This window comes from Euleptes europaea, chromosome 4 (assembly GCF_029931775.1).
Source record: "Euleptes europaea isolate rEulEur1 chromosome 4, rEulEur1.hap1, whole genome shotgun sequence".
NCBI lineage: Eukaryota > Metazoa > Chordata > Lepidosauria > Squamata > Sphaerodactylidae > Euleptes > Euleptes europaea.
Genome location: NC_079315.1, coordinates 93,561,466 through 93,574,246, shown reverse-complemented (window position 1 = coordinate 93,574,246; position 12,781 = coordinate 93,561,466). Strand labels below are relative to the sequence as shown.

The following is a 12,781-nucleotide window of genomic DNA, read 5'->3' as shown; positions in this document are numbered from 1 at the left end:
AGCCTTCTCTGCCATCGCAGTGCCACCCAAACACAGACCGCTAGCAGTAAGTGGATATGTCACACACCTAGCTGAGAGGAGGGGGCATCAGGGCAGGCTGGCCAAGGCCTGCGGAGAGAGCGTGCTTAGTTAAAAATGGTCAAATGGGTTTGGGACCATGCTCCAGGTTCCCTTGTGGCCAACTCCCTGTCCCCGCAGATGGGTCTCCTGTCTGTGTGGCCTCCTCCTGATGCTTGGTGTCCATCGTAGAAACGGGGAGGCAGTCCCTGGCACCAGCAGCTGAAAGCAAGCCCATGCAGCTGGTGGACTCAATGTCTTTGGATGGCAGCAGAGTGGGGCCAGCAGAAACGTGGGAGGATGGAGGAGCCAGGGGCTACATTCATTGAAGCCCTAGGCAATGCTGGGGATTCCAGCCCCTTGTCTGTGCCCTGGGCACGGGGCCTGCAGCCAGCTCGGCCCATCCCCGCCATCTCATCCATGTGGGCAGCGATCGGACGGGAGCTGCTGGAGAGCTACCACTCATGACTTCATGGGTCAGCCATGGATGGAAGGGCTGGCAGCCTCTGTCACAGAAGCTGCCAGGCACTTGGGGGGCTGCTTGCTGTCACAAGTGATATAGGGGAGAGACAGATATGCATCGAGAGGAACTGTGGGACCCGTAAAAGGCATTTTGGGCCCCCGCGTGACACCCCACCCTGACAGCCCCTTCCTGCTCCGCCACCAGCAGGGGTGGCTAGGGGGTTAGCATGGAGGCACCCTCCAACAGCATATGGGCGTCCTGCTGGAAGGTGCAGCTGCCGGTGAGCAAAGGGCACTTGCAGCTGCTCTGACTGCACACGACATCTCCCCCGTCTGAGGTGTGGGTGCCCGCTGCTCCATGTGGGCAGGTGGCAGCTTGAAGTATTTGTGGAGAGGGAATGCTGGGGCCTGTGCCAACACTGATAGTTGCCCAAGGACTTCTAGCAGGACTTTGACCTTTAAGGGGTGTATGCCGCTCACCATGAGCCAGCATCCCTGGCCACACCACTTTACACAGTTGTCATAACTCAAGAGCTTGTTTGAACCCAATGAAAATGAGCAGAAGAATTAGCGACAGAAGTGTCACGTGCTCAGCACTGGCTGGCTGGGAAAGAGAAGGAGGAGAAGGCAGCTTAGTGGGTATCGGGAGACCCAAGAATGTGCTTTTCACTCTCACATTTGCTATCTATGTTATATGCTAGACTAGGGGTCCCCAACCTTTTCCAGCCTGCGGGACCGTTGGAATTCTGACACAGAATGATGGGTAAACCCACAAAATGACTGCCACAAAATGGCTGCTGCAGGATTCATAGCCAGCCACAAAATGGCTGCCACAGCTCCTTCAGTCACACAGTGAAGATCCTTGTGCTATGGTGGTTGCTGCTGCCAAAGCAACAATAGTCAGTCACAGAAGCTTTGGTGGGCAGAAGACCCACCTGGCCCCACCTTTCTAAAAACACTAGGCGGGCATCAAGAAAGATGTTGGCGGGCACCACTGCGCTAGACAGAGAAGCATTAAAAGAAAACTGTTGAAGCTACAAAAATTGCTGAAGCTGTTCATAAACGTAACAATACACATCACTCATTTCCATGCAGGGAAACATTTTTTTAAAATCAAAAGATTTGCCCAGCATGAAATTTATTACCCTACCCATGGATGCCTAGAACAAAAACTAGAATGCCTGACAAAAGGGATGTGATTTCAGCATGAGACTTGCAGCTGAAAATTAACCATTTATGTAGTAGCTTATCGCTTTTTTACAAGTTTGTTGTGGAAGATTTTTTAAATACATCAAAAGCCTGTTATCTCAAGTGCCTTATTGGACTGATACAATCTAACTTCTCATGGGTTAAGTACAGAGCTGATTCTGTAGGAAAACAGCATAGAAAGATTACAAAATTCTGGCAAAATCATACAGAAAACTCTGTTAAGTATTCCAGTATTGCACTAAGCAAAATTCTGAAAGAACTGACAGAGGGTTTAAAAGTTTCCAATTATTTTAATTTACTTTCTGAATTAACAGCACACCAAACTACATTATATATATATATATATATTTACAAATGTATTTAAGAATTTAGAGATGACAAGGATAATAGGAAAGCTATTTCACCACATGAGGTAATCAAGTAAATGTTCTCAAGCACTTTACATTTTTCTGGAACCCCCCCCCCCTTTTCTGTGGATCTTTTTTGTAATTGTGAAAAGTATCACAGCAGTATTAATTAATTTATTTTAAAACGTCAATCACCTTCTTGGTTTTTAGGGCTATAATAAAAAGCCTATTTTTATTGTAAAACATCGCTTTCTGCTAGCAAAATGTAGTTCCGCATTCGATTGTCATATAAACATGTAATTTGAGAAAACAGTTCGAGAAACAAAGTCTAATGAATCAAATACCCAAGTCTGAAACATTCAAGCAAAAAAGAAAAACAGTAACTCTGGTTACCCTCTGCAGCCTTACCCAATGTTCCACAAGGCTTGTTTTTATATGTGCAGATATCATATCTGTAAAAGGGGGAAGGAAAATAGATATATTTATATGAAGCTCAAAGTGGCAATACATTTTCTATTTATCACATTTCTATAGTGTACTCCAGTTGTCAGACTGCAATCAGTGTAATTATGTGCAGCCAGCTGGAGTGTCGGCTCCGCTCTCTGGTGTAAACCACAGGCTGTAGTATGCTCACAGCCTCTGGCCTCAGGCCAGTAGGACACCTGCCAGGAAGGGAAAAAAAGGTTAAAGTGGACCTTTGTAATCTCTGGCCTTATAAAACAGTCTGCCATTCTGTTATGAAGAGACAGCAGTAGGTCTGCATAGTATTACCATCTGAACAAGAAAACCAGCAAAATATTCTTATGATCTACTGAAATCCTCAAGAACGCTACTTAAGATGCAGAGCAGTTATGTTTAAATCCCTAGCATTCTGCACTTTGCTTCCTTTAATTGACAAAAGTATCACACAACCTTCACACTCCCAAAGGCTTCAGCACATTAATATACGGGTTTCTTTACGTATTATTTGGTGCATTTAAAGTACTTTGCAGGACAGTAATCATTTCTTTCACCTTCTCACATAAAATTTAACTAAATGTCAAAATAGGGAGAAGGTAGAAAAGAAGGGAGATAGAACATTTATATGTAACTATTCAATTTTAGAAATCCAAACAATGGTTCATATGCCACGAATGAAATGTCTGACATTGTTTCAAGCATTTATACCATGAATGCTTGACAATTTTCAATGCGCAGCAGCTAACCTGTTTATAACTGTTTGCCCCTCCAGGTGTAAGACAAAAATAATCCTCCACCTGAAGAGGGTTCCCGCAAGACTCGCAGGGAAATCCCATTTCCCCTTATCAAATGAACCCCAGTGCAGTTCCTTTCCAATTCCCCCCACCGGTGGTGGAGCCAAGCGCTGCTCCAGGCCTCAGCTGGCTCCTGGCTGGAGCAGCTCCTAGACACTGCTGCCACTACGTTTAGGCCCAGAGTGGCCCCTGGATGCAGATGCTGCCACAGCCAAGTCCAGAGCAGTTCCTGGATGCCAACACAGACGGGCGCCACTGTAGCTGGGATAGCTCCAGAACACCACCGCCACCACATCTCCAGGACAGAGGAGGTAAGTCTGTTGTCTGTGCATGCACAGACAATTGTATTGTTTGAGGGGGATTCAATACCCCCATTTTTTTTTAGTTTCAGATTTTTCTGCAAACCTGCGGGGTTCCCCAAGTTTGCAGAAACATCTGTTTTATGTCAGTGTGAAACCGATCCATGGATTTTGATATAAACAGATTGGCTCACACCTGGCTATTAGATATACAAAGAAATAAATTATCTAAATTAAAGGCAAAATGTCTGAAATCACAGGGTATGGCTCACACTTGGCTGTTGGATATATACAGAAATAAATTAACTAAATTGATGGCAAAATGTTTGAAATCACAGGGTATGTTAGCAAATGCCTTCTTCATATAAACTCACCAATTTTCAAATCACTGAAGGTGCTTCATCTATAGGGAAATTAGTTTTGAAAATGCTTTAGATGACTGTCTTTTCTGTGATGGCACCACAACTGTAACTTTACCCTCACAGTTAAGATTCATCATGCAACTTCTCTTTTGTTATAATTCCCGAACTGAAATGTTTATTTTGCTCACAGATTTTAATTGCTTTTAAACAGCTTCTGTTAATTGCAATGGAATGTCTTTGCTTAATCTTAACAGTGCCATCCTAAACAGAGTTACATTCTTCTAAGCGTATTGACATAGTTCAATCCTACAACCTATATTAGAAGCAAAACAGTTTTTATTGTTTAACAACGTTACGTAGTCTTGAGTATACTGTTCATTTTTTAAATTGGTTGGACTTTTAATTTGACTACTGCGGATTGCCTTGGGCACTGACTGCAATAAAAAAAAATATTGACAGCTAGTTTAACAGCAGTGGTTAAGAATGGCATGAGCCAAAATATCCCTAGCCCAAACTTTTCCTTAGTCTCAAACTGACTTACACGCAGTCTCAGTCCTGCCTTTGCAATACGGAAACAATAATACTAGCCTATCTTAGAGGGTTGCTATAAACATTACTGATGCAATGAAGGTGAAGTGCTCTGAAGGCACTCTGGTTGTAGAAATGTGTCACATGTCACATTTCTACCACTGTAGCAGATAGTGAAAAAATTGTATTTTATTTCTGTAATTACTCTTTAACAGTGCATGCCTTCCAGGTTCAAAAAGCATTATGCATATGTAGATGTTCTAAAGCACATAGGGAGTTCCTGCATAGACAAGAGCTTTCTTTACTGTAGTGCAAACCAAAAGGAATTGTCAGCGTTGAAATGACAGGAAAACTTTAGTTGTGTGGGAGACATGTACATTATTCCTTCTATGGACCTTTAGATAAAGCTGAATACCTCCATTATTAAAGATACTATATTTGTTAACAAAAAAGCAACAAAAATCCTTTCTGGATTTAAAGATGCTGGACCAAGGGTGAATTAGTTTGGGGATTAAATATTACAAGCTAAATACTGAAAATACATGTTTTAGGAATAACAGTACAAGACAGTGCAATCCTATGTAACATCACTCCAGTATAAACCATTTATTTCCAGTGGGCAGAATGGAGTAACTCTGCTTAGAGTTACACTGGTTGATTTTTTGTGTGTGCCATAGCATCTGCTTAATCTTACAGAATGTGGCATACCACAACAGCATTTTGCCTTAAAATAAAGAACACAGCTCATTTGGTTTCATCCTCAAAAGCCTCAAAACCAAAAAAGCTATTTAAACTAGGGAAGGAAAAGAATGATTTACATGTCACATTTCTCAATAAAAATAGCTTTTCTATTATTAGTTTGCTGTATATTTTAAAGGTTGCCACAAGTAAGCCAAAGGATTGCCTCTGATATTTCATTTCACCGTATCATTTGGTGGAAAACACTGCTGCGAGTTATAAGTACAGGAAAATATCACATTTTCATGGCAGCAATTCACTACAACTGTATATGGCACACTTTTAACAATAGAAATACTACTTATAGGTTAAATACACCTCATTCCTGAGGGAGAGAGAGCTGCACCAGGCAATTTGGAGTGTGGCGGCCCCCCAAGAAATACCATCAAAATGCCGAAAATACACGACGGGCACTCAATGGCGTGAATGCACCAGGACGCCGGGGGCCGGGCAAAGTAGGTGGCACGACAGCGGGGAGGCAGACATCCGGGGGCAGGTTTAGGCTGCGGTGGGGAGGAGCCAGGAGTGGAGGGAAGCAGTGGGTGCAGCCAGCTGACTGAGAGATCCGCCCCCGTGCATATGCTGGAGTGATTGAGGCTGGAGAGGGGGCGGCAGCCACCCTGCAGGCACAGCACCGGCCACCCCCTAAGGGGACGTCATGGGACCTCATCCACCGCTGAGAGAGGGCAAACGAGGCCCAGTGACAGTGGCCTCCTGTTAAGTTCCTAAGCGCTCACCTGAACGGTGTTTAGGGGACCAACAGTGGCCAGGACACAATGTGCACATGTGAGGTTGATGTTGCCCTCGGGTTTACTGGCCCAGAGTTGGCAGCTGGACATCTGGTTAATGGCCAAGCAGCATGTTGGGGTATGGGTGGGTGGCTGTTTTGACAGTTGTCAGAGGATCAGAGGTGTACACAGGAGTCTAAGAGATTTCGTTTCAGGTCACCGGGGCAGGGGCACATCTCACACTGCAGTGACCAGAAGGTCGGCCCCGAAACCAGGGACTCCCCTTTGACAGAGACAAATTTTGGAGAGTGTTGAAGCAGCGGGTCCACCTTGATGCTTCACAAGGAGTACCCCTCCATTCCCCAGTCAGCAGAGAAAGCCAGCAGGCAGGTTGTCAGTTGGTTCTTGGGTTGAGCGCTGCCAAAGGCTGGCGGAAAGAGCTGATTGGCAACCTGGCGCCTCAAAGTCTGGCGTGTCTGCCCATCTCTGCCTCACATGGCACGATTTCCATGCGAATGAGCACACCAATTGAGAAAACCGTCTTAATTACTAGGGATTATGGGCAAGGATAACACTTCCAGGAGTGGCACAAGCAACCCACAAGCAGACCTTCACAAGATGCTGTCCATTCGCGATTACAACAAGTGGTCAAGGTGTGGGGAAAGAAGGCTACAAATTCAGGCGTCTGTCATTTTGTGCACCGATTGGTGTGTGTGTGTGTGTGTGTGTGTGTGTGTGTGTGATATCGCAGCCAGCCGAAGTCATGGCCAAGGCATCTATTTGAGGGAGACTGCTCATCCGCGCAGGTGAGAAGTCCTCCTCAGAAGGCATCATAGCGGTGGTAAAAGCTGATGTTTTTAGTTGGAGGGTTTACCCCTCCGGACGGATTGGGTTAGCCCCGTCTTTTAAATAGTCAGCCGCCCATCCAGATCAATCCATTGAATGGAGATGGACAGTTTGGTCTGACCAAGTTGGCTCCTATAACACGATCCCAACCTCACCAGGGCCCCAACTATGGGGCCCGACCCAAACCTGTCAAAGATATAAGGATGGCTGTGGCCTCCGAGCCGACAAAGCAGCTAGAAGCGAGTCAGCGAGACATGTCCAACCATTCAGTCTCATGGCTCGATGGGAATCCCTGATGTGTAGTCTGTCATATTCCCAGATGCTAGCACAGGGCCTTCAGTGGGACCGGATACTTCTGTCGCTGCCAATTGCAGGGGTTTATGTGGCTTGCTGATGACTGGATCGACTCTCGTTAATGGCAGCCCAACCCCTCACATATCTTGTCATGGCCTCCACAACCCCTCGGGACTGGTCCCATGGCCATAGGTGGCCTCGAGGCCAGTCCCTTGGGGCCCAGCTCCGCTCCTCTAGAGGATGGGTTGCTCCTGCCTTGTCTGAATCCCTGGCAGCGCGATCATCGAGCCCTGGCCAGCCATCCCCTCCAAGGTGGGAGCAGTGACCTGAAAACAGAGCAAAGGGTAGGTTTGTGGGACCAGAGAGGAGTGGCTAGTGTTGGTGAGGGGTGGGGCCCCAGGGGCCCCACCGCCAACCCTGGGGAGATCATTGCCTCCACACCACCCTCCACAATTCTGCATCAGGGACTGACCAGTCTGAGAAGCGTTTTGAGGCGGAGCGGTTAATGGGGACTGATCCTGCAGCTCAGGGAGGCACTGGCCTCCTGTGGCGCTCATAGCTGGTCCAGTTTTGGAAGGCATGACTGCTGGGTGAGAGAGGGTTGAGGCCGGCTTCTTACCTGCAGTAGGGAGGCTGGGACCCCAGGGTTCCAGAGAGGCGCCTCAGTAGAACCTGCCCAGGAGGGCTCATCCACACACTGTGTGAGCATGAGTCTCCCAGCTGGGTGTTAGTTTGAAGTAAGATCCCAGGTAGGGAGGGGGGCAGCCCTGGTTTATCGCCTCTGATGTGAGAGCAGGCAGTCTCACGCCAAGTCCCACGGGTGGGCTTGGGCAGGGGCATGGAACCCCTCCCTGCAAGGGGGTGCCTTCTATCAGTAAGTCCCACCTGGGGCATAGTGGCGCGAAAGCTTTAAGTCCACACCCCGGGGTGCTGTTTGACAGCATCTCGAGACTTGCCAAGCCTTACCTGTCAGAGGTGAGGCTTGAGCAAAGTGGTGAAAGATTACCTGTCAAGCCAGGGGCCCCTTCCGTGAAGGCGTGGCGTTTTCGGGGGGCCCATAGGCCAGTCCCTTGGTCGAATTCCAGAGACTCCAGGGATCAGCGGGAGAAGCAATGCCGAGGCAAGTTTTCCCTTCAGGAAGGCAATTGCATGGGGCTCTATCGCCCCTCAGCTGGCCAGCGGGGGAAACAGGCTAGCTAAAAGGTGGCACAATAACATCCCTTCTGAAGTAAACCCAGAAGCGACAAGGACGTTCTAGCATGTCCCTATGCTAGAATATGCTAAAGCATCCCCGTCACTTCTGCCACCCCCCAAAGCTCCCGTCAATGGAAAGGGGGAACCTGGCAACCCTACCTAAGCGTGTGTTCATTTTTGATATCTTTAAAAATGCAGTCATGACACTGATATAAGCAGGAGCAAAAAGTAAAAAGGGAGGGTACTGTGACGCCACCAATGATGACAGCACTCCCCCTTGAAAATCCTGACTTAAGGCATGTGTGGAAGAAAATAAAATGACTCCACAACTGTGAAAATGCAGAGGGCAGACAGACGTTTGGAAAAACCATGGCCAAACTGATTCTTGTGGATCGACTGCCAAGAAAATCAGGAGTAAGTCCAGCACGCAGAAAAGCCCTTAATTCTGTCTGAAGATCCGCTCCTTCCCACATGTTTTGATGGAGGAGGAGGAGATATGCAAATACATTCCAATACGGTGTTTTAACATAGTATTAATGTTACCAAAGCAAATATCTCTCCAATATTATTTTTTGTGTACATTTACAGTGCAAATTCCAACACAAAATAAAAAATGACAATTCCCCCTCCTAAAAAATCATATTTTTAAAGCATTTTTTCAACAGACTGTCATCTAAGTCTGCAAAATGCATTGTGTAGAAATAACTACTGAAATGAAAGTTTGCACCACTGGAGCTGTGTGAAAACAGCAGCCTAATCCTTTAATCATTGTTATGCTTTGGCTTAAAATAAACACTAGAAGCAGCTGATATAGCAAACCTGAACTATGTTCATGCCCACTCAGACTTCTGATCATATAGGTTCATTTTCATGTGTTATAGCTGTAATATGCGGGATTTGTTTCAAATAAGTGTGAAGACATCTCTAAGAACATTTCTATTTGTAACGTTTCATATCAGAAAAACAGAACAGCAATTTAAAACATTACAAATATTACACAGCTCAAAACTACTAATGATAGATCCCTACTGAACACAACCAACCTTTGAAGGTGTACTGAAAAGTGAGGATTTCAGTTAAACATATCCGTTAAATGCTCTCAAATATCACTATTTAGAATTGTCCCACATAGCCAATATTAGGTTCCCCCTATTCTCCATTTCCCTAATTTTCCATTGTGTTTTACAACTCTGTGCATTCTTTTTAAACTGCTACAGCAGCATTTGCAGTCAGCTGAAATCAGCAATAAATAAGGTCACCAAGATTTCACATCTGATAATTTAACCATTTTCCTGCCCAAGGGCCAAAGCCTTTTACACTGAACTCATTGTTTAAAAAAGCCAGTCTCAACACTGAAACTACATAGACAATGCATACTTTTGTGGAAAGATTAGAACAAGTCAGTAGTTAGCAATGATTGCTAGGGTACCTCTTCAAAGTAAATCACAACTCTCATCAGAATCCAAATTATAATTACAAGTGCTAAAATATATAGCAGATTCTACAAACTATTCAACATTAGGTTAGCAATCCTATAACTGACTGAATTACTAGTTGAAAATTAACTTCTATCTACCAAATAAAATTATTTGTAATACCTGCATGTTCTGATACTTTTTTCCATTAAAGGTTATCATATATCTTATTTACTACAGAGTATGACTCAAAACCGAACTCTTCAAGATAACGCAGTTGTTCCTTACAACTGAAAGCCAAACTAAGCTCTTGGCCAAGATCCAGGCCTCCAAAGGGTTCTTCCGCCATTCTAGCTTGACTTTGTTAACATTAATCGACTGTCAAGAAGATCCAAGTCAGCATGAAGGCTCAAGAATGGATGGGAACGGGAGAAAATTAATTGAATGTTTTTCTAGACATGCAAGATGATTATGGCAATTGTTATACATTTGGCTGTATGTTCATCCCAATGCCATTTCTCTCAGAGAATCTGTTAACTCCATATCTCTGAAAAGAAATGCTAATGAGTGCAGAGACTAGAGGGAAAGACAAAAGAGGGAATCCAAGGAGAATGGTGAGAACTGTAAGGTAGAAACACTGATAATCTGAGTATGGTATGAAATGGCAAAGGAACCATAACAACATGTATATACAAAAGTGAAAGTCTGAGAACTGATACTAAAGGAGCCAAGAAATAAAAAGTCCCATTGAATGTGTTTTTTACAGGTTACAATGGATAACACCACGGCAGACATATTGCAAGCTTTCCGGTTGGACATAAAAGCATAATTGATGGTATACATTTGACTGTTCCACTTAATTAAACATCGAAGAGTGAGTTTCCATCTAGACACAAGGACTGGAAAAGGGCAGGAATGGAATGGATATTGTGGTAAAGTTTGTTCTGAGTTCCCCACCAATAGCTAAAAATTGATGATGTCCAGGAAGACTGTGGGAGGGAAGGCAGCATAGAACTTCCCAATCTGTAGTCCTGCTTTGGCACTTTCTCTTTGAACTTTCAGCAGTAGTCGTTTCAAATCTTCACTATTTTCTGCCAATAACATAGTGTCATCAGCATATCTCAAATTATTAATGTTCCTCCCTCCAATTTTCACCCCACCTTCATCTAAATCTAATCCAGCTTTCCTAATTATATGTTCTGCATATAGATTGAAGAGATAGGGAGATAAAATACATCCTTGTCTGACACCTTTGCCAATTGGAAACCATTCCGTTTATCCATATTCTGTTCTAACTATGGCCTCTTGTCCAGAGTACAGGTTGCGCATCAAAATGATCAGATGTAGTGGCACACCCATGTCCTTTAAAATCAGCCATAGCTTTTCATGATCCACACAGTCAAAAGCTTTGCTGTAATCTATGAAACACAACCTGATTTTCTTCTGAAATTCTCTCGTACGCTCCAGTAACCAGCGTATATTTGCAATATGATCTCTAGTGCCTCTTCCTTTTCTGAAACCAGCTTGAACATCAGGCATTTCAAGTTCCATATATGGTAACAGCCTTTGCTGTAAGATTTTGAGCATCACTTTACTTGCGTGAGAAATTAATGCAATGGTCTGATAGTTGCTGCAATCTTTGATGTCTCCTTTTTTGGGAATTGGAATGTAAATGGATCGTTTCCAGTCTGTGGGCCAATGTTTTGTTTTCCATATCTGTTGGCATATTCTTGTCAAGATTTTGATGGACTCCGTTTCTGTGGCTTGGAATAGCTCTATTGATATCCCATCTGCTCCTGGTGATTTGTTTCTCCCGATTGCTCTCAATGCAGCTTTCACTTCACTTTCTAAAACTGTAGGTTCTTCGTCAAAAGATTCTTCTTGGAAATAATCTTTTATCCTTTCATCTCTTCTGTATAGTTCTTCAGTGTATTGTTCCCACCTTTTCTTTATTTTGTCCTGTTCAGTTAATGTATTTCCATGCTGATCTTTCAGCATGCCTAACCGTGCTTTAAATTTCCCTTTGATGTCTTGGATCTTGTGGAACAGATCTCTTGTTCTTCCTTTTTTGTTGTTCTCTTCTATTTCTTTACACTGTTTATTATAATAGGTCTCTTTGTCTCTATGTGCGAGTCGCTGGAACGTTGCACTTAGACTTTTGATTCTATTTCTGTCACCTTATACTTTTGCTTCTCGTCTATCTCTGGCAATTTTAAGAGTTTCCTCAGACATCCATCGAAGTTTTTCTTTTCTTTTGGCTACAGGAATAGTCTTTGCACATTCTTCCTTGATAATATCTCTAGTTTCCACCCATAGTTCTTCAGGTTTACATTTACTTGAACTCAGTAATGCAAATCTGTTCCTTACATGGTCTTTAAACTCTTCCGGAATATTGCTTAGATTGTATTTTGGTGCTATGAATGTTTTGGTGTTTTTCCTAAGCTTTATCTTGATTTTCGATATTAACAATTCATGATCTGTACCACAGTCGGCTCCTGGTCTTGTTTTGGCCGAGAGAATAGAGCTTCTCCATCTTCTGCTTCCAATTATATAAGCTATTTGATTTCTATACTGGCCGTCTGGTGATGTCCATGTATACAATCGTCTATTTGGTTGCCTGAAACATGTGTTTGCAATGAAAAGATTGTTGTCTTCACAGAATTCTATGAGGCGTTCTCCTGCTTCATTCTGTGCTCCTAGCCCAAATCTGTCAACAACATTTGATTCTGCTTTGTTTCCTACTTTTGCGTTCCAATCACCTATGATTATCAGCATATCTTGTTTAGATGTGTGATCAATTTCTTCCTGAACACTGGCATAAAAACTTTCAATGGTACTAGTAAAGGAAAAAACATTTTATTACTGAGCTAAAAATTCCCTGTGTTTCACCTTAGGGTAATATGTAATATAATACAAAAATACAATACTGAGTTCTTATGCAATTGTAAGGACAGAATAAGCGGTGGAAGTTATACTTAATGGTTTATTTGATATTACAAGGTACAAATTGCAATTTGATTTTAAAGCATTTTTAAATTTATATATATAA

At 43.6% G+C, this 12,781-nt stretch overlaps 1 protein-coding gene across 2 annotated transcripts in view; it reads right to left on the bottom strand.

Moving 5' to 3' along the window:
* Positions 1-12,781, bottom strand: part of ADAMTS6 (ADAM metallopeptidase with thrombospondin type 1 motif 6) — a 131,786-nt gene that overhangs the window by 91,594 nt on the left and 27,411 nt on the right. For both annotated transcript variants that reach the window (XM_056848778.1, XM_056848779.1), the window contains exon 7: positions 2,484-2,527. In XM_056848778.1, coding sequence (XP_056704756.1) covers positions 2,484-2,527 — 44 coding nt within the window. The remainder of the gene's footprint in view (positions 1-2,483; positions 2,528-12,781) is intronic.